We start from the raw sequence: 25,565 nt of genomic DNA, 5'->3' as shown, positions 1-25,565 counted from the left end.
ATTTGACTGTGGAACCTTGCTGTGCAAGTTAGCTGCCATGATTCCTACATTACAACAGCAAATGCACTTCAACAATACTTTATTGGTTCTAACGTATTTTGGGACATCCTGAGGTTGTGGCAGGCATATATAGAAGTATATCAGTTCTTTCTTATGTGAGGGACTAAGACCTCACCCTGTATATTTTTTTAATAAAATATACAGAGATATACTCCTTGCTATCTCTAAAAGACCTAACATGGCTGAAGAAAAGAAGAACAAAAGAAGCTACCTGGCAGTATCAGAGAAACTTGCACCTCATTATCCCTGAAGAGCCACTAACAACCCCCCTGTGGGTTGCACAGACCAAATTCAAAGAGAGCTGTACATAGGCCATCTGCATTGCATAACACAGCCTGGCAACAAGAGTCTAATCGTGTTCTAAGACAAAAGGCCCCACAACCTTCCTTTTAATTCTTAGTGGTTAAGACATTCAACAATCTCAGGAATCCAGACAAGGGATACACATCCCTTGTCAGAGACAGTGTTGGGAGGTTGGAGTCATGTGACATGGACCTCTGGTTTGTGGAACTAGTAATATTTAACCATTTAACTGGCAGCATCACAGAAAAGGAGCTCTGGCTCCTTCATCATTTCTACTGGAAATTCTATACCATTGCCTACAAGACTGATTCATCTCTGCATGTCTAAGTCATCACGTGAAGTCAACACCACCGGAAAAGTGAATTATCCAGCATCAGTTTTCAGCTCACCGACCTCTGTGAAGGAATACATCATTGGACTTTGATTCCGGACTCTGGAACCTACATATAACAATGTTTCTTTGCTCTGTGGTCTCTGCATTGTAAACCTTTCTTTTCTCTGTCTCCCTTTTACTGAATGAATGTAAAGGAGGCAACGTTTCGATCCTCCTCCCGCATTTTGTGTGTGTGCAAATGATCTAACCCTTTGAGTTCATCCTATCTCTAATTTGCTGTGGGGTCATTAATAGAAATTGGATCACACCAAACCTGAGGGGTTGGAAAATACGCCACCACTTGTAAAATATTTTCTAAAAAGTGCATATATTTCCCTTGTTCCAGCTGTTGTCTCCATACTTTGTAATGCTGCTGGACTATGACATTAGCATTATGTTACCATTATAGGGGTGGACTGGCAGACTTGGAGAGTTCTAGAGCTGGTGAAGTATAGAACAGTTTTCATACTGAATTTACAGCACAGCAGCTTTAAATTCAGGTTTGTTTGTACGACTGCTGTTTTAGTCACTTGAGCAGCTGTGCTGAGGTTAATCACAGTAACAGATTGAAGTGAAGTTAGAAAACAAATAAGAGAAGCGATAATGATACTGAGACTAAAATTGCTGTTTCATAATGCGACAACTTCCTGAAGGAGAAAGTAAACTGTGATAGATATATTTGTGCATCACTGCAGCCAACACAAAAGAAAGATTATGACAGCCTTGGTTTAACATCTCATCTGAAACGCAGCATCTCTGACAGTTTGGCACTCCCTTGGTACTACACTGGAATGTCAGCCTTGATTTTGTGCTCAGTTCTCAACAGTTAACTCAGTGGTAGATATTAGTTTGTAGCTGCTACTGTGGCAGAAGCATAAGTACTTTAATTATATGTGAACCTGCCATTGCAGGATGCTGCTGCATGCTTTGTTATGTATGTACTGTAATCTGACCAGGTGACTTCAGTGTAGAGCTGAGTTGACTGCTGTACACATTGGCCCAGGTCAACTGGTCAGCAGCCGTGCTGGGCACATTGCTGTTGCCCGCAACAATTTCTGCACCCAGACCTTTTTCAGCCAGGACGTCCAATTCTGGCTGTAGCAATGATGGATCAATGCAGCCTTTCAAGAGGAGCACTGGCAAGCACAAGAGAAGGCAAGCAAAGAGAGGACACGCCCTTGTTTTACGACATTAGCTGCGGTACTCAGGGAAGTCCTTAAAACTCTGAAGACTTTCAATGAGTGGGTTAGTGGGTGAGTGGATTAGTGTGTGGGTGGGTGGTGGGATGGGAGCAGGTTGTTGGGTGGGGGTGGTATTGGATTTGGAGTGTTGCCGGGTGTATAGTGGGTATTTGGGTTGGTGGGGGTAGGTAGTTTGGGGGGATGATGGGAAAGAGGGTTGGATTGTGGGGGAATGATTGAGGGGGTCAGTTGTGGTGCTCAATTCAGTCACGCTTGCTAATCAATGAGTTATACCAGAGATTAACCAGCGTAACACTTTCAGGGTAAACATCCAGGTAAGTCCTGCATATTTAGCCCAAGCCTCCAACACCGAAATCCATGTAAGAGACTCTCGTGTACTGTCCTGGGCAGCGCAATTCAGCCCGTCTGAAGTTTAAACTTTCCAGGCAATTACAGCGCTTGTGCATGCACCAGGACTTCCACAGGTCCCGATGTGCATCACAGACTTAAGTCCAGATTGGGCTGCTCTGGATCTTGGAACATTCAGACCTTTATGAAGCTGCAGAAAATAGTGGATACCAGATGCTTTGTAGGCTTGGGCCAGGTGTGTTTTCCAAAGATAATGTTTTTGAGTGTGACAAAGCACGCAACAGGAATCCTGCCACATTGGAGACAAGATTGCAAAGAAAAAGTGCACTTTTGCAGTGGCTTGAGGGATGCTTGTAATTAATCACTGGACTCTCCTGATCTTGCAATGGGAAGTCTGGATTTGCTGATAACGATTGCCACTCTGATTTACGTGAAGTGTCTGTAACTCTTTCGAGTACAAACACGTTTCCATCTGTTCCTATTCAGATGAAGTTACATTGTTTCATAATTTGCCATGGTGAGATTTGAACTCTTGATCTTGGGGTTACAAGCCCAGTACCATAACCACTTGGCTATTTAACTCTTTCGAGTACAAACCCATTTCCATCTGTTTCAGATGAAGTTACATTGTTTCATGGTTTGCCATTGTGAGATTTGAATTCGTGATCTTGGGGTTACAAACCCAGTACCATAACCACTTGGCTATTTAGGCAGGCGAACTAAATTTTGTGCTTGTGAAATTGGAGTAGTATGCAGCTGGTGGTTTGATTAATGTTGGACACTTGTGGGTTAGCAATTGTTAACAGTCCACATAAGGATAGGGAGAGAAATACATCAGAGGACCATTCAAATTGTAGAACTTTGTAGCCCATTATTTAAAGTCATTGTAGTAAATTGTTGTACAAGGTCAAGCATAAATCAATGACTTTAGGAATAAGTTGGCTTTAATGAATGATCTATAGTATCAAATAAAGCAACCTGTTATCAATTTTATAGTGCTGTGCAAGAAAAATAAATATTCTTGGATTAACATTTCGCTAGGTTGCTACTCACTGCATCTACAAAGCCTAAATAGCTTCGTCTAAATAGCCAAGTGGTTATGGTACTGGGTTTGTAACCCCAAGATCAGGAGTTCAAATCTCACAATGGCAAACTATGAAATAATGTAACTTCATCTGAAACAGATGGAAACGGGTTTGTACTCGAAAGAGTTACAAGGTTGAAAACTGTTACAGGTGACCAAGAAACATTAAGGGGATTAATTACTTTTAGCTTGGCCTAAATAGCCAAGTGGTTATGGTAATGGGTTTGTAACCCTAAGACTCAAGAGTTCAAATCTCACAATGGCAAACTATGAAACAATATAACTTCATCTGAAACAGATGGAAACAGGTTTACTCAAAAAGAGTATCAAGAGTTCAAATCTCACAATGGCAAACTATGAAACAGTGTAACTTCATCTGAATAGATGGAAATGTGTTTGTACTCGAAAGAGTTACAAAGCCTAAATAGCTTGGCCTAAATAGCCAAGTGGTTATGGTACTGGGTTTGTAACCCCAAGATCAAGAGTTCAAATCTCACAATGGCAAACTATGAAACAATGTAACTTCATCTGAAACAGATGGAAACGTGTTTGTACTCGAAAGAGTTACCAAGCCTAAATAACAAAGTGGTTATGGTACTGGGCTTGTAACCCCAAGATCAAGAGTTCAAATCTCACAATGGCAAACTATGAAACAATGTAACTTCATCTGAAACAGATGGAAACGTGTTTGTACTCGAAAGAGTTACAAACTCTTCATGCTTGGCCTAAATAGCCAAGTGGTTATGGTACTGGGTTTGTAACCCCAAGATCAAGAGTTCAAATCTCACAATGGCAAACTATGAAACAATGTAACTTCATCTGAAACAGATGGAAACGGGTTTGTACTCGAAAGAGTTACAAATTCTTCATTACCTATGAACGCTATCCTGCCATCTTATACTCATCTAGCTGTGCAATTTTTTCTCTTTCTCTCCACCCTCCCCACCAATCAGTTGGGTACCATACAGGAAACATGGGATGTTCGTAACTTATCAATTCTGCAGATGTGGATTTTTTTTTTCATTGGCCTGTCCATTAGCTTAGGAAGCTCCACATGTTTGCTTATTGGATCTGATTATTTAGTCAGATTTCTGCTCCTTGTTCAGCTAGGACCACCCTACCTTTTAGAGCAATAGCTTGCAAGGTTATCTGTAGCTGCTTGAGAAAATACTGGGTCCCATCCATGAGCCAGGCTGGCACATCAACAATCAGGAGTGCTCTGTAGACCTGGTGAGAGAGGCTGGGTAAATAGATGCCAGATAGATGCCAAAGGGATGTGAACTAGTTATTTGTCTTTGTGAACATGCATGATAAAAATGTGCAGTGGAATATTTTATAGATTTGCTGTTTTTAAATATGCAGTTTTGTAAAATTTTCCATCTGTATTGTCTGAATTGTTGTGCAGTTCACCTTTTCTCATGTTACATTGTTACTTTGATGGGAGTTCTATCCATAATACTTTGAATGGTGGAGTTGACTTGATGGGCCGAATGGCCTACTTCTGCTCCTACATCTAATGGTCTTATATCTTTTGCCACTAACAATATCTTTTTTGATTCACTCATAGAATGATATGGCAAAGAATGAGGCCATTCAGCCCACCAAACACTTTCCTGTAAAGGAAAATGAGGAACGACAATATAAACTAAATGGTACTGTTTAAAGGGGGTGCAGGAACCAAAAGGATTCACATACCTTTGAAAGTGACTGGGCATTTGGTAAAGTTGTTTTTAAAATAAAACATATACAATCCTGGGCTTTATAAATAGAGAGAGATTGTGTGTAAAAGCAAGGGAGTTGTGCTAAACTTTAAAAAAAACACTTTATGCCTCAGCTGGAGGACGGCTGGTTTGTGATGCAGAGTGACGCCAACGGCGCGAGTTCAAATCCAAAACCAGTTGAGGTCATCTGTGAAGGCCCCGCCTTCTCAATTTCACCCTCGCCTGAGGTGTGGTGACCCTCGGGTTAAACTCAATACCAGTCGTGTCTCTCTGATAAGAGAGCAGCCTATGTTCCTCTGGGCCTATGGCGACTATCATTTCATTTCACCATGTTCACTTCTGGGCACCACACTTTAAGAAGGATGATCAAGACCTTAATGTGAGTACAGAGGAGATCAACTTGAATGGTACCAGGAATGAAAGACATCTGTTATGTGACAGGGCTAAGGAAACTGGGGTTATTCTCCTTGAACTGGCATAGGCATGGTGGGCTGAATGGCCTCATTCTTTGCCATATCATTCTATGAGTGAATCAAAAAAAAATATAGTTAGTGGCAAAAGATATAAGACCATAAGATGTAGGAGCAGAAGTAGGCCATTCGGCCCATCAAGTCTGCTCCACCATTCAGTGAGATCGTGGCTGACCTGATAATGCTCAACTCCACTTTCCTGCTTTTTCCCTATAACCCTTGATTCCCATACTGATTAAAAATCTGTCTATCTCAGCCTTGAATATACTTAATAACCCAGCTTCTACAACTCCCTGTGGTAAATAGTTCCACAGATTTACTACTGTCTGAGAGAAGAAATTCCTCCTCATCTCTGTCTTAAATGGGTGACCCCTTATTCTGAGATTATGTCCTCTGGTCCTAGACCCTTCCACAAGGGGAAACAGCCTCTCAGCATCTACCCTGTCAAACTTGCTAAGAATGTTATATGTTTCAATAAGGTCGCCTCTCATTCTTCTAAACTCCAATGAGTACAGGCCCAACCTACCCAACCTCTCGTCGTAAGGAAATCCCTCATACCTGGGATCAACGCTGGGAACCCTCTCTGAACTGCTTCCAATGCCAGTATATCTTTCCTTAGATAAGGGGACCAAAACTGTTCACAGGATTCAAGGTGTAGTCTAATTAGTCCCTTGTATAGTTTTAGCAAGACTTCCCAACTTTTATACTCAATTGCCTTTGAAATAATCACCAGCTTTCCATTTGCCTTCCCTATTACCTGCTGGATTTGTATGTTAGCTTTTTGGGATTCATGCACAAGGACTCCCAAATCCCTCTGTACTGCAGCTTTCTGCAATCTTTCTCCATTTAAATAATATTCAGCTCCTCTATTCTTCTTGCCAAAACGCATAACCTCACATTTTCCCACATTATATTCCATCTGCCAAGTTTTTGCCCACTCACTTAACCTGCCTATATCCCTCTGTAGACTGTCATCCTCACCACTTGCCTTCCCATCTATTTTTGTGTCATCTGCAAACTTGGCGATAGTACATTCACTCCCCTCATCTAAGTCAATATATATCATGAATATTTGTGGCCCCAGCACTGACCCCTGTGGCACTCCACTAGTTACAGATTGCCATCCTGAAAATGCCCCCCCTTACCCTAACTCTCTGCCTTCTATTGGTTAACCAATCCTCTATCCATGCTAATATACTACCCCCATCACCGTGGGTTCTCGTCTTATTAAGTAGCCTTATGTGCGGTACCTTATCGAAAGCCTTTTGGAAATCCAAATATATTGCGTATACCGGTTCATCTTTATCTATCCTGCTTGTTACATCCTCAAAGAATCCTAATAAATTTGTCAGGCATGATTTCCCTTTCATGAAGCCATGCTGACTCTGCTTGATTATATTATGCATTTCTAAGTGCTCTGCTATTACATCCTTTAGAATAGACAATAATGTTTTCCCAATGACAGATGTTAAGCTAACAGGCTTATAGTTACTTGTTTGTTGCCTCCCTCCCTTTTTGAATAAGGGTGTCACAATGGTAGTTTTCCAATCCTCTGGGACTTTTCCAGAATCTAAGGATTCTTGGAATATTACTATCACTATCTCTGTAGCCACTTCCTTTAATATCCTAGGATGCAACCCATCAGGTCCAGGGGACTTATCGGCCTTTAGCCCCATTAGTTTCCCCAGTACTTTTTCTCTAATGACAGTTATTGTATTTATTTCCTCCACCCCTTTTGCCCCATAGTATATTTGGAATGCTATTAGTGTCTTCTATCATGAAGACTGATGCAAAGTATTTATTCAACTCCTCTGCCGTTTCCTGGTTCCCCATTATTATTTCCCCAGCCTCATTCTCATAATTATTCTTTCCTCGGCCTATTTTCACTTTGGCCTGTTTCTTCTTTTTTATATATTTAACAAAGCTCTTACTGTCCAATTTTATATTACTTGCTAGTTAACCCTCAAAGTTTATTTTCTCTTGCTTTTTTTTTGGTCATCTTTTGTTGGTTTTTAAAACTTTCCCAATCCTCTGGGACTTTCCCAATCCACTAATCCTTGCCACATTGTATGTTTTTTTTTCTTTCAATTTGATGCTATCCTTAATTTCCTTGGTTAATCATGGTTGATTTATCCCCTTCCTAGAATTCTTCTTTCTCATTAGGTTATGTCTTTGTTGTGAATCATGAACTATTTTCTTAAACATCTGCCATTATTTATCAACTGTCTTTTCTGCTAAACTCCTTTCCCAGTCCACTCCAACCAACCCTGCCCTTATTACTTTGTAATTACCCTTATTTAAGTTTAGCACAGTTGTTTCTGACCCAAGTTTCTCACACTCAAACTGAATGCTAAATTCTACCATGTTATGGTCATTGTTTCCTATGGGATCTTTTACTCTGAGATCATTTATTAAACCTGCCTCATTACACATTATCAGATCCGAAATAGCCTGATTTCTGTTTGGATCCACAACACATTGCTCTGGGAAACTGTCCCGTATACACTCTATGAATTCTTGCTCGTGGCTGCCTCTGCCAATTTGAGTTTCCCAATCTACATGAAGATTAAAGACACTCATGATTAATGTACTGCCTTTTTCACATGCCCTCATTACCTCCTGATTTATTCTCTGTCCTACAGTATAGATACTGTTCGGGGGCCTATAGACTACTCCCACCAGTATCTTCTTCCCCTTGTTATTTCTTACCTCCACCCATATGGATCCTACATCTTTTGATCCAAGATCATTTCTTGCTATTGTGGTTTTTCCATATCGTACTAACAAAGCTACCCCACTGCCCTTCCCATCCTGCCTGTCCTTTCGAAAAGTTACATACCCCTGAATATTTGTTCCCAGTTTTGATCTCCTTGTAACCATGTCTCCGTAATGGCTATAAGATCAAACCCATTAACCTCTATTTGTGCCGTTAATTCATTTATTTTGTCCTGCATACCATGTGCATTTAAGTAAAAAGTCATTATTTTTGCCTTTTTACATTTTTTGCCGCCTTTGACCCTATTTGCTGCTTTTTTTATGTTTGTACATTCCGTCCCCTCATGTCACACTCTGGGTATCAATACCTAAATAGCTGATCTGCAATGCTGCCATATCCCTTTGCTTTATTAGTCCATGCACCCCCTCTCCAGAACCCCACGCTCCCCTTCTGGAATATCTTCTGGAAGTTTGCTTTTGATTGTGTATGCTCTGGTAGGTATCTAGGGAATGCTTACAAGACTGCCATTCAATCAAATCAATTCATAGCATCATCAAACACAAATAAATTTGAAATGGTTTATTCCAGTTATCTCCAGTTTGGTTGCAGCTTTGAAATGGATCCCCATTTGTTTTTTTATAAAGTGCACTGGTTGTTTGTCACTAAAACTTCTTGCTTCCTGCATTTTGACTATGGTTAATGAAATCTGTAGATGTTGTATATATTTAAATTGTATTACAATGTTTACAGTTGTCAAAGGTGGATTTTGATAAGACTGCCACTTTAGCTTACTTTGATAAACTGACAGCTCTGCACAGTACAGAAACTTATCAAACAAAACAATGCTCCCTATTCTAGCATTGGTAATATTGCTAATATTGCATCAATTTGCCAGATTTATTTATTAAATATATTTAATAAAAATGGTTTGTCAAGCCTGGGTTTCACGTCTGCTACACTTTGTGTCACACTTATACCTCCATTTCTCACGTCCTTTAAAAAAATAGAAAATAAAAGCAGTAATCTGGAAGGCTTTGGGGAACTCTCCAGCAGAAAATATCAGTCAGGATATCTTCAACTTCTTAATTGACTTAATTTATGTTTTAAAAGACGGTTAAGGCAGGTTTCTCATCTGCAACATTAATTGCAGTTAAACTCTGAATGAGAAAAGTCAATGTTTACTTAGACTTCCCAGCCATAAAAGCACATCATAATTTGCTCTGCTCTAATTCCCATCAGTTCTTCTTTCACATGGACAACTTACAGCTTTGCGTTTTTGTTTTATAACATGCATCAGCATCTGTAAGCCCCCTGTCTTGCTATATTTAACATTATCTTTCCTCTCTTTGGCTTCTTGCCACTGTTTCTTTCTACATGCTGTACTTTCAGTGAGTAATTGCTCATTACTGAAACCACCCAAGTAATTATTCTACTCTTATTTGCTCTTCTGAAACAACAATTTGCATTTTTGTAGCTCATTTAACATCAATCCAGTTATTAGCTCTTCCTTACTTCTTTTGAAGATTTTTCTCTAAAATGATCAGTAGTGACTCACCTTTCAAATACAGCACTAGCCATTCAGTTTCTAATATCATCTTTCATTTACTTGCATCTTTATCTTCAGGCCATAAGCACTTCCCTTAACACCTAAACGGATATTTGCCACAATTATTCTCCAGTCTCTTTTACCTGCCCCCATTATTTGGTAATATCCCACAGCAGCCTCAACTCATGGATCTCATTTTCAGCAAGAACCTGCCAGAATCTTTGGCCTGCTCCTTTAACTTATGTAGTATTGCTGCTCATGTAAATCTGTTTGCCTTTTGACTTGAACCTGGAAGTTGCACTGCCCACATGTAACTGATGCATAGCTCTGTGTTGTGAGTTTAACATATCTTCAAAATTCCTCTCCTGTGTTTTCTTTCATCTGCTATGATCCCTTGAAACTTTCTTCTCCCTAAGGTGACCACTTTGCTGATCTTGAGTAGGCCCAGGTTGTTCTCCAACATAACAGTGGATATCAGACTCCCTGGTTGCAGTTCAATATCAACAAATCCTGATAGGTTCTACACCAGAAATAATTTTATTTAGGTGGCTGCTTCTTTATTCTTTCCAGTTGCTGACATGCATCCAGCATTGGAGTGTTTGCCAAAGGCTCTTGGATGGCTTAAGTAGCAGCATTTCCCCAAAATGTCTTTTAGATTTTTGCAGGCATGCTTTCCTGACCAATAACAATTGACTTCTGATTAACAGCAGGACGTGTTCCTTGTAATGCACAGATAGCTTTGAATGTATGCATGCCAAAGGACTCCAAGTGGACAGGCTGAATCTACATGTTGCTTATGCCTGGATTGTTGACTGGGTACAGTCTTCTCTCTGGAAATTTAACTGAACAAGAAGCATTATTCTAAAATATAAGTAGTTATAAGAATATAAACCTGAGCCCTCAAGGAATGATAATGTAAAGCACCAAAAGCTGTAGGAAGGTTCTGTAATTCTTAGGTTGGTCAAATTTTTAAGATTTCCATTTATGCATAGTATTATAGCAACATTGATACACTGATATCAGGAGTAGCTTATTACAGTAATTTTAATATGAAATTATTTTAGAACCTCCCTAACATTTAAAAAAATCAGACAATTGCTGGAGATATTCAGCAGATGAGGCAGCTGTGGAGGGAGAAACCGAATTAAACGTTTCAGGTCAATGTCATGAAGTCTTTTTTTCTCTCTCCACAGATTCTGCTAGACCTGCTAAGTAATTCCAGCTTTTTTTGTTGTTGTTTTAGATTTTCAATACCTGCCTTATTTTGCTTTTGTATTATTAAAAACAATTGGTTTCTGTTCTTATCCATTTTTTCCTATCTTAGGGACTCGAAACACTGACTCTGTTTCTCTTTCCACAGATGCTGCCAGATCTGCTGAGTTTTTCCAGAACGTTTTGCCTTTATTTCAGATTTCTAGCATACGCAGTATTTTGTTTTTATTTTCCTATCTTACGTTGTTTTCAACTTTCACTTCCTTAGCATATTTTAAGGATATGGTAGATTTTATGTTATCTCTACATAACATTTATTTTTGAATTCAATTTAACTTGTTCTTGTGTGGTGTAATATATGCAGCATTCCTCCTCTTGGGAGTTTCTCACACATTCTCTCCAGAATGAAATTGAACTGTGATTCCAGGATTAGATTCTAACTTTGGTGTCAGTGCTTTGTCCCAATACTAAAGTTGCACCTTTTGATTCACCAATCAATATTCCAGGTTGTAAAGTCAGTTAGATATTCTAGAATTTTGGTTGAGGGATAGGGGGATATTTTTTACAGAACTGTACTTCAAAAATTTTCCCTAATTTGGGTAGTGCGCTCGATAGGGCATTGAACTGAAAACATTTTGAAAGCATCAGGTTAAGAATCAATACCGTGGCAGAGTACGTTGAAAACATTTTGGTGTGCCGTAGTTATGTGGTCTTTTCCTCCATAGTTCACTGCACTAAAAATGTTGATTATTTCTGGGGATACTGTTCTACAGGGCACATCAAAGTGACCATTTTTCACATGTGTATGTGTCAGCAGGCAGGATAACTGTAGAGAGGTGAAACATAGTTGACTCTAACCCTGTCTTTGCTTGACATTCACATGCGTACATTTTCCAGTGGGGCTCACTAGATAGCTGTCATGGATTGGAGTCCTGGCTGCTTTTTCAGGGAGGGATAACTGAAGATTGGTAATGAGCTTGGTGGTTCCCAGTTATGTCATCTAAAATTCTGCACATAGTGCTGAGGTCATACAAGCAGTAGATGTAGTCTATAAGGTAACATCTCTGCAAGAAGGTTTACAGATTTTGTGTAAGCAGTATATTTTTTTTGCAAAACTATCAGAGTGTTCGCTTTTGTTTAACACAGAAAAGCACCACTTGATCCATGTGAACAGATTGCAAATTAATTGTAAAATATTGGCAGTGTTGGCCAGAAAAAAGGACATTGTAAAGCAAATTAGACCATAGCAAGGCTGAAATTGATTACCTTATTGTGACATTAAAAAGATTGGTTTTAGTGTTAACATACTTGTATTTTCTAAATTGTTAAATATTTTTTGTTTTTCCTTTCAGAATTTAAATGAATATGTAACTGCATTAATTGCACTAAAACAAAAAATCATTGACACAGAGTGAGTATATCAGTGTATTTTATACTCTCAATTCTTTTGCTCTTACTTTGTCGCGAAATATGATCAATTTTTAAAAGCCCTCCATTGTTTCAAATACATTTTACCGCATTGGCAGTTATTGAAACAAAAAATCTAAGTTAGACTGTTCCTTTATATAGCTTTGATCATGGTAAACTATCCCACGTTCTTCTCGAACTGTCTGCTCTTTAACATGGTTGACCACCCCATCCTCTTCCAATGCATCTCCTTCGTTATCCACCCATTTAATTCCATTTTTATCTATCCAGCCATAGCCAGAGAATCAGCCTGGGATGGCTTCTCTTATGGATTTCACACCATTGCCTCTCTAGTCTCCCAAAGACCTATCCTTAGCATCCCTCCTGTTTCTCAGCCACGTCCTGCCCATCGCTGACATCATTCGAAAGCACATCAGGTTTCACATGTACATTGATGATTTCCAGCTCTAAGTCACCGCCACCTCTCTTGACCCCTCCACTCTCTTTGATTTCTCACACTGCTTGTCCAACATCCAGTGTTGTACGGGCAGAGATTTCCTCCTAAAAGATACTGGGAAGACTGAAGCCATTGTCTTTGGCCGCCACCACAAATTCATTCCCTAGCCTCCATCCCTCTGTCTGGCAACAATTTTAAAACTGAAGCAGCACACTTACATTTGACATATTTGACACCAAGACAAGCTTCTGATTGCACAGTCACTCTATCGTCTAGATCTCCTAGTTCCACTTCTATTTGTGGTACCTGACTCTGTCCTTGCCTCAGCTCATCTGTTAAAATCCATGCGTTTGTTATATAATGCACTGCTGGCCATTTCCACCCTCCATAAACTCGAACTCATCTAAAACTCAGCATGTAAATTAACTTGCATCATGTTCTGTTCACCCATGAACCCTATACTCGCTAACTTCCATTGGCTTCCAGTCCTGCATCACCTCAATTTAAAAATTCTGATCCTTGTGCTCCTGAGATTTTGACATTTTATGTATCCCCAATTTTAACCGCTCCATCATGAGTGGTCATGCTTTAAGCTGCCAAGTCCCTAAGCCCTGGAAATCCCTCCCTAAAGTTCTCCATCCCTCTACTTTGCTTTCCTTTTAAGACATTCCTTAAAACTACCTCTTTATTTGAGATTTTGGCCACCTGGCCTAATATCTCTTTATTGTATCTCATTGTGAAATTTTAATTGATGATGCTCCTGTGAAGCACCTTGGGCTATTTTACTGGATTACAGATAAAGCAATTTTTTGGTCTTGTTGAAAGACAGGTGGAAATATTTTGTGTAACAGTGAAATGTTTCTTTTCTCTTTCCAGCCATGTTCTCACAGAATACCAAAAAAAGTGTGATGATATCCTTTTCATACAAGACAATTGTAATAAACTCAGTGGCACTCTTTGATTTCAGAAATTTAAAACCTCCTCTGAGTTTCAGTTTTGTATTTGCCTCTCTCTAATAAAGGTTAATGTTTGACTGAATTTGTTTACTTATTGATCCCCTATGCCCTCCTCAAGGCCAAAGAAGAGAGGAAAATCAAGTGAGACAATGAAGAGAAGGCAGACTGCAGTCATGCTTCCTCCCACTCTATTTACTTTATCTTACCCAATCAACTTATCCCTATGTTCTTTTCTCTCTTATGTTTTTATCTAACTTCCCCTTAAATGCATCTATGCCATTCACTTCAACTACTCCATGTGGTAGCAAGTGCCCCTTTCTCATCACTCTAAGTAAAGAGATTTCTCCTGACTTTATTGGACTTTGAGGAGTGAGGAATAAACAGAAAATGATATTTGCATCTTAAATGCTGAAACTCCACTGGGGGAGTACAGCAAAAGTAAATCGATCATATAAACAACTGAGATTTGGGAATGGAAGGATCTAGTTTCTTGAATCTTAAACAAGTTTTAGAATGTAGATAAATAATATTACAAATATATTTTGTCAGTTGTGATGTATTGCTTCAGTAAATTTGATGTATTATAGCAGTGGGTGAGCTACTGGCTTTTTCAGGCTACAACAGAATAGCAGTAAACAGAAACCACATTGTAGGTGCCGAGCTATCTGTGAGACTTATTTACATTCGCTTGATACAATTTGTTTTTAAAGCTCCTTTTAATATATTTGCAGTTATATTGTTAGAATTAGGAGCTTTTAAGATCATCAAAAGAAAAAAATAGTAAATTTAGGGGATTTTTTCACGGAGGGCTATGGAGCTGCTTACTAGAAATAGCTTGGAAACAGGGTTCACAATAGGAAGTAAATGGATAACTTGGACAATAGCAAATGGAGCTAAGTGGATAACTTTTGGAGAGCTGGTGTAGACACCAAAAGTAAAATGGCAGCTTCCTGTGCTGTAAAATTCCAAGTGGCTCTTTTTAATCGCCTTAATCTGGATGAGGTTAGAAATTCATTGTAGGCAGGGAATGAATAAGAGCCCCATTCTGTGTTCTGGGGCATTGGACTATCTACTTATTTATCTTTTTCCACTACTGTGGTTTATGGGCTTTGATTTTTTTTGAAATCTGAATTGTTTTTACAGTGTGTTCTTTTATTATAGCTTTCTCATGATGGTATAATAACAAAATTTGGAGGATGGAATTTCCACTCAGTTGCACTTTTTTTTTTGCTCAGTATAACCAGAATTGCTGTTACTGATGCAAAAGATTTCAGAATTTCAAGTGCAATTTGTATTCAGTGCAACTCTTCCTTCTGCAACATTTTGTACTAGTTTTTTTTTAAATGTGCTGGAAACAGGCCCCATCTAGCATATTGGTCATGAGCCCCAGGTGAATTAATCGCCATTAGAGGTTTCTGCCAATTGTGCTCATTTGCACCTTGATACTAAAGGTATGTTTGTTTTTTACTTTGGAAAGAAACTGACTAATGTATCTCAATATAACTAGCGCTTTTAAAAAATTGAATTTCAGTAATTTAAATTGGGTTACTCAGAAATATGGTAGATTGCTACTGTGATCAAAAATGTTTTTTTTTGTGATAAACTAATTTCAGCTCTCTAAATTAAATTCAACCAAGTTACTACATTTAAATAAATTAAGGAAAATTTTTAAAGCAAAATATGAAATAGATTATAAAATGCTCTGCAATTGCACTGATTCATGGCAGATTTTGCATTTGGCAATGCTCAAATTAGTTTGGATGAAATTCTGGGTGGGGGTGGGAAATCTCTTCAAAACAGACTCAGTTTTGGGTGCACCAAACACTCAAAGTGGAAACTGAATCCAAGAGTATGTATTTTGATGAGGTTTGTCTTCAGATTTCACTGTGAAGTACACTGACACACACAATATTCACACATTGTTAAAAATAATGTTAAGTGTGGTACAAAGTAAATCTAGTGTATCTTGTGATATGTCAAACAATTCAAGTGAAGGAAATGTGAATGTAATAAAAATGCTGTATAACATTGATGTTGACTGATTTTAGTATTTACATTCTCCTTTACAACGGAGTTAATGCACATGTAAAAGGTTTACCTGTGTTTCCCTTAACAAATGATTACAACTTCAAAAAACAGAAAGGTAAGACAATATTTTATTTTTTCATTGTTTTTGATATGAATATAATGTGATGTTTTAGAGTTGAGGGATTAACTTTCAGTGCTGAAGTTTTATTTTTTGAGCATTTCTGTTTATCTATCTGCTAAAACCACATTGCTCGATTTCATAGGCAAACTAAACGTTTTTTAACCTCCTAACAATTACATCTAAAACAACAGATTGAGCACCCTGTCATTATTGTGAAAATTGCTTCATTAGAGTTATGAATTGATTGGAAACCACAGGGAAATTAATACAACTTATCTGTTTTTTTCAGAAAGCAAAATAACCAAATAAGTGAGCACCACGTGCTCTGACCTGGGGATTGAGAAACTTGTATAAAATGATCGCAGTAGTTAGAGAGAAAAATAAGTCTTTTTCGACATACTTATGTCCATCTTCCATTTATGCAGATGTTGACTGGTCTTGGTTGTTCTCTGTTCTTTGGCACCTTTCAATATTTCACCCAAGTGATTAATTACTGAATGAGCCCATACAGAATATGTTGTCAGACCCTTTGACAGTCAGTAACATCAGCACGAAACCTGATTGGCCCTCCCCCGAGGTAATTTACTTGCATTTTCCTATAAAGATCACTGAATACACATCAGGAATGGGACCTCTTCCCTTCCCTACCTAATAGACACTGTGGTCAATTATAGCCACCCTAAGTTTGATCAGCTAACTCAGAACAGAAAAAGAATTCAGCATTGCTTTATTCAACATATCCTTTCATTCCACTTCTGAGGTGACTGTAGTCCTGGTAATTTTGCAAATATATTTTTTATTATTCACAGTCTGGTTTCATCCCGTGCTCACTTGTAAGTGTTACTTTTTTAATGTTACTTCTCTGTAGGGATTGTAAAACACTTCGAGATCAACTGGATGAGCTGTTGCAGAAATTTTCACCTCTGGAAAAATGCAAGGAAGAAATGGATGCCATGAGGGTAGAACTGGAAGAAAAGAGGGTAATATGGTCATAGATGAAAAGAGTTGTTAACTACAAAGTTGAAAGGGCTGCAGAGATTATTTTCTCTTGGGAGCATGTTAGTTACTAAATCTCATTGGTTACATGCATGAGATATTTGAGAGATTGTGCTAAATCTTTGCCCTTATTTTTATAGGCAGGTTAAATGTTTGCTGAAAATTTGTATTAAAATAAAAGCACCTCACACTGACAACACATGAAATTGAAGAGTATTGACCACCAGAAACTCCCCCCATTTTCCCTGAGTTAAAACGAAACAACCATTTCAAGGTTTCTAACTCATTTCTTGTCTTTGTTGGTTTTCTTGGTAGAGCTCCGTCAAAATGTACCAGCAGACCCATTTGGAATTCAACGAATTGCAGCAAGAACAGATAAGAAATGATGCTGTGTGAGTACAAAGTTTTATATTTGTTGATTTTTCTTGTTTTAGCCTACATGATATTTTGGATTTGATTTTTTTTTCTTAACCTTGTGTTTTAGGAAGAAGAAATTGGAAAGCCGAGTAAAAAGACTGGAAGGTAACTAATCATGAAATGCAGTATTCTGTTTTCAGAAGTTTACTTTGTTTGGTTTGGCACTTTGCATCCAGGAACTAAACTGTACAATGACCTGATAGCTATAAGTTGTAAAAATAGGAGTGAGCTGTTATTTTTCACACCTTGAAAAACAATTAGTTATTATTATCTGTATTTTGTCATATGACTCTACATTCTGTTGGTAAATACTCACTCCAAACTTCTAGTAAAAACTTAAATGGGGCGAGAAATTCATCCTGGCTATGAAGGCCCAGCGCTGCTCTGCTGGGGCGCAATGCACCATCAGCTGTTTCTGTTGTGGCCATGCAGTATTCTGTCTGGAAAAGGGCCCATGTCTTGGTATCCTTTGCATGTGCCAGAATGCTGTGAATCAACACTATCCTGATGTCACATAGCCGAACCAAATTTGAAACACGCAGGTGCAGGCAATGTATTCCTAAATCACTCTGCAAACAACGAGCACAGCGATGCAAGTTGGGCCCTCCACTAATGTTCCTTAGAGGCTAGACACCAAAATTACAGGTAAAGGAATTTTTAAGAAGTTCTGCTATTGTAAAGTGGAAGTACTAAGGATTGTTTTTGAAGATATTATGGTGACTTCTTAGATTTTCCAGAGTGTTGCATTGTGACGGGGCGAGCAGCTTTATGGTGACCTGTCCACACAAAAGCTGCAAATAGCAGTGCCTCTGGGTAGGCAGCACAACAGAGCAAATAGAGCAGAGGCTGCAGAGAACGCCGGATTCCTCCATCTCCTTGACAGTAAGAGGAGGCTATCCGGCAGACCGACCAATGCACCCAGCATCTCCTTATGCACACCTGTCAAGCTCTTTGCTGTATGCTGCTGCAGCAAAGTCCTCATATGAGCCCTCTGCGGCAGAGCCTGCCCATGACTTTGCTCTCCAGGGAGCTGTCAAGCAAGTCGCTCAGTTCCCTGACTTGGCTGCAGTCCATTCATAATGGTGACTCATCATGTGCCAATCCCAACTCTATATAGCCTCCAAGGTATGTGCAGTGCCATTACCTGAGCTGGTGTCTGCAAGTGTCAGATCAAGTGAAGGGCCCTCTTCATTGAAACTGTGCTCTCTTATTTTCCTTGAACTGCTTAGGTGGCAGTTCTCGGGTGTCTGAGTGTAGGGAACCAGAAGTGAAGGTTGGGTAAGGGAAGGAAGCAAGAGGTTCATGATCACATTATCAACAACTTACCCTGATAGCAGGTGTGCTGGGAGGTAGGAGGGCATAATGCAGAAACATACTGTCACGCTTAACGTTCTCAGTGACACCGGATGACACGGGCTGTGTCACTGTCAGCTCCATGATGCTAAGAGCCATCTCCTCTATGGAGCTCAGGAGATGCAGGTGTCCTTTTTCCCCACCAACTCTGCACTGCTCCTTTCTATTGTGTGCTATGATATTCGATATTCTGCAAGATAGAGAGAGGCAGAATGTCAGTGATTGTGCAGTACTGTGTTTGAATGATGTTCCTGCCATAGCTGAAAAGCTGGAGGTATGTGGAGGTGCAACAAGATGTGGGCAGGAAGCTGGAAGCATTAGTAGGTATGTAAGGGTGGTGTATCTGGATATTAGTTATGAGTCCTGAGTGCTAGGAAGTGAAGCTGGGTGGGTTATGGGTTTATGGTGCATTGAGCAGCTTGATAGGCTGATGGTATGGTGGTTAGCACCAATGCTGGAAGCATTGAAGTTCTGCCTTCATTTATGTTCCTGCCTTATGCCCATTCTCAACTCCCAGCACTCCATAATCCTGTTATCTGGCAAGCTGCTGATAGCATGATCATGACCTTGACCAGCCACAGGAGGCCATTAAGCTGCTTGTGGCACTGTTGCCAGAACCTCGGGAGCATTGATCTCCCTGGCTACCAACTCCCGCTGTCTTCTTGTTGGCTTTTAAGGACCACCTAGCCCCCCCTGCGGAGCTATAGTGTCTCTCCTGCCCACCACAAAGGCCTACAATGCTGCATTCATCACCCTGGAACTCTCTTTCTACCTTAGTGTTCACATTTCTATCGTTTAAATTCCATCAGTGTTCACCGCAGCTTCCTTTTAAGAGGGACAGCCTGCCTCTAAGAAGAGCAGGCTAGCTGCACCATGCTGTACCTCACAACTCTGCTCAGGCCCCAGCTGAGTACAGAGGCAGTTGGCAGTGTGAAGAGAAAGGTAACAGTGCAGTAGCTTCTCAGCCACGAGCTGCAATCATGCAAATGTAGTGGATGCACCAAATTTGCACACTGCCCAACTTGATTGAAACCAAAATAAAAACAGAAAATGCTGGAAAAACTCAGCAGGTCTGACAGCATCTGTGGAGAGAGAGAGTTAACATTTCAAGTCTGTATGACCCTTCTTCAGAACCCTGAAGAAGAGTCATACAGACTTGAAATGTTAACTCTGTTTCGCTCTCCAGGGATGCTGTCAGACCTGCTGAGTTTTTCCAGCATTTTCTGTGTTTCTTGTAGCCCATAGTGTTTTGATAAAAATGATTGCAGTCACAGCATTAAAACAAATCCTGAAGCGCCCCTTCCCAGATAGCAAAGAAGACCAATGTTGGTTGTCGAAATGTTTAAGTGTTCAAAACAGAAAGCATTTCTTTTATGGATCACCTGGGGTCTTACGACTCCTTCAACCAAAGCATTCACGTGACTCAGTACAAGTATGAATCATTTTCAGGATTTCTCATTTGACTGTCCTCTGATGTCATTATAACAAAGTTTTTTTTTTTCCTTTCTTTCCAACAAAGAAACAACAACAAAACAAAATGCAGAAATAAAGCAATTGAAAAAGGAGAAGACAACATTGGAAAGAAATCTGAAGAAAACTCAGGTACAGTTGAAGTACTTTTAGACTAGAGAAAAGCGAAGCCAAATTTGAGAATTTACACTGCCCATGGAGAGTTCTACCCAATGCTTTAATAGACAAAAAAATAAGTGGAGCTGGCGGTGGGGGGAGGGATGGATGGTGGTGGCAGTGGTGGGTGCTGCATGCATCCCAGCCACTGAAAGTCACTAAAAGGAGCCCTTGTATGTAGAATCAAAATGGAAGCTTCCAAAAAATAAGTTATTGGGATAGAATGGGGTTTTTCATCTCATTCGTGACGAACCATCAGCTTCCATTCTCTGATTTTTGGACTATTAAATGTGTATGCAAGATCGTGTTTCAGAAAAGAAAATTATTAAATGGAAGGCCAAGCCTGAGGAGTGCTCTTAATTCAAGAGCATGATAGAGAATGCTTTCCCTAAAATCGTTTTGTTTTTTATAAAGTTCTTAGACCTGGGAAATTCAGTCATTTCCCCCTTCCCCCTATTACACTGCTCTCTGAAGTCACAACAGAGTACGCAGCCAGCAGTGTAGTATCTTATGATTCTGTAGTTTGAGTCATCCTGGAGCAGGTCTGAAATCAGGCCCTTAATGTTTGCAGTACAGCTGCTTTGTTGCTGTTCGCATTTGGATGATACATTGAACCAGGGCCTCACCTGCTTGTTCTGTTAGACTTTAAAAATCCATGGCGCTATCTGAAGAACAGCAGAGGAGGGAAGTTCTCCTGTTATCCTTGCCCACTTATTTATCCCTCAACCAACACTACCAAATACCGATTAATTTATCTCATTACTATCTCCGGGGCCTTCCTGTGCAGAAATTGCTTGCTGGATTTGCCCATATCACAACTGCGAATAAAGAGGACTTCAGAAGAACGTCCTTGATCAGTATCATCTTGGTCCAACTAGAAAGGAGGCGTTGCTGGATCTGATGCTAGGGAATGAGGTGGGTTGAGTGGACCAAATGTCTGTGAGGAATACATGGGTAAGAGTCATCATCATATCATAAGGTTTAGACTAGTAACCCAGAAAAGCAAGCAACAGCCTAAAGTAGAATGTCTAAATTGGAAGAAGACTAATTTCAATGGGTTAAGAAGGGACCTAGCCAGGGAACCAAAGACTGATGGGAAAAACAGTGACAAACCGTGGATGATCTTTTGAGGAGGAGATGCTTCAGCTACAGGCTAGGTACATTCCAAAAAGGGAAAAATGGTAGAGGAACAAAAGCTAGGACTCCTTGATTGATGAGGGAGATGGAGAATATAATGAAACAGAAAAAAAAGGGTGTATGATGCATGTCAAGTGAATTCTTCAAGCAAGATCAAATCAAATACACTAAATACAATAGGTTGAGAGGGAAAGTGAAGAGGAAAATAAGACTGACAAAGAGAGGATATGACAAAAGAATGGCAGTTGACATAAAAGGGAACCCAAAAATCCATTACCAGTATGCAAATAGTAAGTGAGTAGTAAGAGCTGAAGTGGATCCTATTAGGAATAAAGAGGGTGATACATACTTGGAGGTGCAGGGCAAGGCCAGGTGCAGAAGCAAGTCAGCAGGAAAATTACAGAGATGTGTAAGAACTATAAAGTGGCGATATTGAAGGATTTTAATTATCCAAATATCGAATGGGATAGTGTTAGGGTAAAGAGGGGGAGGAGTTTCTGAAATGTGTTCTGGTCAACTTCCTTGATCAATCATGTTTGTGGCCCAACTGGAAAGGAAGCATTGCTGGATCTGGTGCTGGAGAATGAGGTGGGCCAAGTGAACCAATTGTCTAGTGGGGGGAACGCTTGGGGTAAGAGTGATCATTGGATCATGAGGTTTAGACTAGTAACGTGGAAAAGCTTGAGACAATCTAAAGTAGAACATCTAAATTAGAAGAGAGCTAATTTCAGTGGGATGAGAAGGGATCTGGCCAAGGTAAAAAGAAACTAAAGACTGACAGGAAAATGGCATACTTGTGATGCTTAAGAAAAAGACTCAGGTACAGGCTAGGTCCATTCCAACTAGGGGAATAGGTAGGGGATCCAAAATCAGGGCTCCTTGGATGACGAGGGAGATAGAGAATGGGATGAAACAAAAAAAAAGGGTGTATGATGCATGTCAGGTGAATTCTTCAAACGTGAACCAGGTCAAACACAATAGGTTGAGAGGGGAAGTGAAGAGGAAAATAAACTGGCAAAAAGAGAATACGAGAATAGAATGGCAGTCAACATGAAAAGGAATTCAAAAATCTTCTGCCGGCATGCAAATAGTAAGTGGATAGTAAGAGTTGGAGTGGTCCCTAATATGGACAAAGCGGGTGATATATGCTTAGCAGCACAGGTAAGGCTAGAATACTTATTACATTCTTTGTATCAATGTTTACTAAACAGGAGGAATTTGCCAAAATAATGGTAAATGAGATGGTGAATGTAAAGAATGTGGTAAAAATTGAGTGGCAGGAGGTAGTGGAAAGGCTGGCTGTGCTTAGAGTGGTTAATTGCCTGGATCCGGATAGTTTGCATCCCACTTTGCTGAAGGAAGTGGGGGTTGAGGTAGAGATAGGTAAAGGTCTTACCATGATCTTCCAATCTTTCCTAGATATGGGGTAGGTGCCAGAGGATTAGAGAGTTGCAAATGTGATACCCTTATTCAAGAAAGGATGTAAGGACAGCCGTAGTAACTACAGGCCAGTCAGTTTAACATCAGTGGTAGGTAAGGTTTTAGAAACAATTATCAGGGAAAATATCAACAAGCACATGGGGAGGTTTGAGTTACATGAGGAGAGCCAGCATGGATTTGCAAATGATCATGCTTGACTAACTAAATTTTTTAATGAAGTAACAGAGAAGGTTGATGGATGGTCTCTAAATGGATTTTAAGAAAGAGTTTGACAAAGTACCAAATAAAAAGCTGGCTAACGACATTGTGTCTCGAGGAATAGGAGGGTCAGTGTCAACTTGGATAAAGGAAATTGACTTGAGGACAGAAAACAGTCCTAAGTGGTTATTTTCTCAGACTGGAGGATTGTGGAGACTGGTGTTCCCCAAGACTCACTGCTAGGACCTTCATTTTTTTATATATAAATGACTTGGATATTGGAATACAGAGTTAAATTTCAAATTTTGCCAATGATACTAAACTTGGAGGAGTGGTAAACAGTGAGGATAATACTAATCAATTGCAATAAGACATAGATAGGCTAGCAGAACGAGCAGACAAGTAGCAGATTGAATTTAATACAAAAAAGTGTGAGGTAATGTATTTTAACAGATGGAATAGGGAGAGGCAATATAAGCTTAATCGCACAGTTCTAAAGAGTGTGCAGAAACAGAAGGACTTGTGGATGCATGTACATAAATCTTTGAAGGTGGCAGGACCTATTGAGAGAATGATCAGTCAAAATTATGGGATCGTGGGTTTCACAGATGGAGGTATGGAGTACAAAAATAGGGAAGTTATACTGAACATTTTCAAAGCTGTGGTTAAGTCACAACTAGAACATTGCTCTCTGTTCTGGTCACCACACATTAGGAAGAATGTGTGGATCCCTGAGAGGGTGCAGAGGAAATTTACCAGAATGTTTCCAAGATTTCTGCAAGAATATTAGGTCAGAGAAGCTGTGGTGCTGCTTGGAGCAAAAGAGATTGGGGGGAGATTTGATGGAGGTGTATAAGATTATGACAGATTTGGATAAGGTAGACAAGAAAAAACTCTTCCCATTAGCTGTGGTGACTAGGGAACACAGATTTAAGGTTTCAGGCAGTGAATGGTAATGATCTAGAAATCGCTGTTCACGAGAGTGATGGAAGTAGAGATGATCAATGATTTCAAAAGAGACTTGGATGGCCACTTGGGGGAAATAAGCTTACAAGGCTATGGGATAGAGCTGGCAAATGGGACTAACTAGATTGATCCACCTAGCCTCGATGGCCAAAGGGCCACCCTCTGTGCCATAAATTACTATGACTCTTACAATTTCAAAACTAGCACATTGGCAATGAAGCATGTTGGGACATCTTGAGGACACGAAAGACACTATATAAACCTAAATTTTTTTTCTTATGTATTGGCCTGTAACCTCCACACTCCCCAGTGTCAGATTTGGGGGGGGGGGTACCCCAAACATGCGCTGGGAATCCCTCTGGCAAGCTCCCAGGTATGGGTTTGCACGGCAAAGTGCTAACTTCCTCTGGACAACTGTGCAGCGCTGGGAACCATCTGGAAATGCGATTTATACCAATAGTTATCCAGAAAAAGTTAGAAGAATTAAAACCTCTTCTAACTTCTGAGTAACTATTGTAAAGGCCCAGACTGACCCCACAGGACTCCCCCACACCCCGACCCACCTCCACGGGAGGACCCACCTCCACGGGAGGCCCCTCCCACCCCCACCCCCACCCCGACCTTTGAATGTCCAAACACCCCACCTCCATGAACTTCACCCCCTCCTTATGTCTGACCCCCGGGCCTCCTCCCCCACGAATGTCTGACCTGCTGCACCCCCTCCCAATGTCTGGCCAGTGCCCCCCCACAATCCCCCGGAACTTGTCCGGCGTGAGTTGGAAGGTCGGATGAGATAGGCATGGAAGGAATTTGGAGCAGGTAAGTGGGCATGGAGTGGCAATCTGATGCTGATTGCCGTGGAAGTTACAGCCCAGTATTTCTCTTTAAAATGAGAATAATACCAATTCCCACAAATTTGTCATCTCCTTCATGTTGCTTCTTTCCTAAGTCACAATCTTCATTGCACACTGCCTTCCTTTATATAACTAGTGAACAATGTATTGCCACATTAAACCATTGCTGATCTGTGACTTAGTGAGCTGTATCAACCATAGCGAGAATAAACTTGAATTTATTTACGAACACCTGTACTTGTTTTTCCTATATTCTTACTAGTTTCTTTATTTTAAGTACAAATATCAATTTGTATCTAATATACTTCAAATCAAACGGCTTTTATTGTATTTGAGATTAGAGGCTAATATTTGGGGATTGAAATTGGAGAAACCAAAATGAGACCAACAAACTTAAACTATATATACTGTTTTCTAGTACAAATTATCATTACCGTTATGAATATAAACGTAACAGCAAAAACAAGATTGTTCTGGGTGCTGTAGTACGATATGACTTGTCAAGTTGGATGCTGGGGGACAATACGCAGGAGTATGGGGAATATTGGGATGCCACAGCATTAACACGCTTGTC

The 25,565-nt window shown here is 39.9% G+C and overlaps 1 protein-coding gene across 1 annotated transcript in view; it reads left to right on the top strand.

The window, feature by feature from the left end:
• ice1 (KIAA0947-like (H. sapiens)) overlaps positions 1-25,565 on the top strand; it is a 152,251-nt gene that overhangs the window by 5,717 nt on the left and 120,969 nt on the right. The window contains exons 2-8 of the mRNA XM_041183929.1: positions 12,388-12,446; positions 13,776-13,810; positions 15,980-15,998; positions 16,873-16,984; positions 17,316-17,392; positions 17,485-17,522; positions 20,290-20,372. Coding sequence (XP_041039863.1) covers positions 12,388-12,446; positions 13,776-13,810; positions 15,980-15,998; positions 16,873-16,984; positions 17,316-17,392; positions 17,485-17,522; positions 20,290-20,372 — 423 coding nt within the window. The remainder of the gene's footprint in view (positions 1-12,387; positions 12,447-13,775; positions 13,811-15,979; positions 15,999-16,872; positions 16,985-17,315; positions 17,393-17,484; positions 17,523-20,289; positions 20,373-25,565) is intronic.

Source organism: Carcharodon carcharias, chromosome 3, assembly GCF_017639515.1.
Source record: "Carcharodon carcharias isolate sCarCar2 chromosome 3, sCarCar2.pri, whole genome shotgun sequence".
NCBI classification, from domain to species: domain Eukaryota; kingdom Metazoa; phylum Chordata; class Chondrichthyes; order Lamniformes; family Lamnidae; genus Carcharodon; species Carcharodon carcharias.
This window is presented reverse-complemented; position numbering and strand designations above follow the sequence as displayed.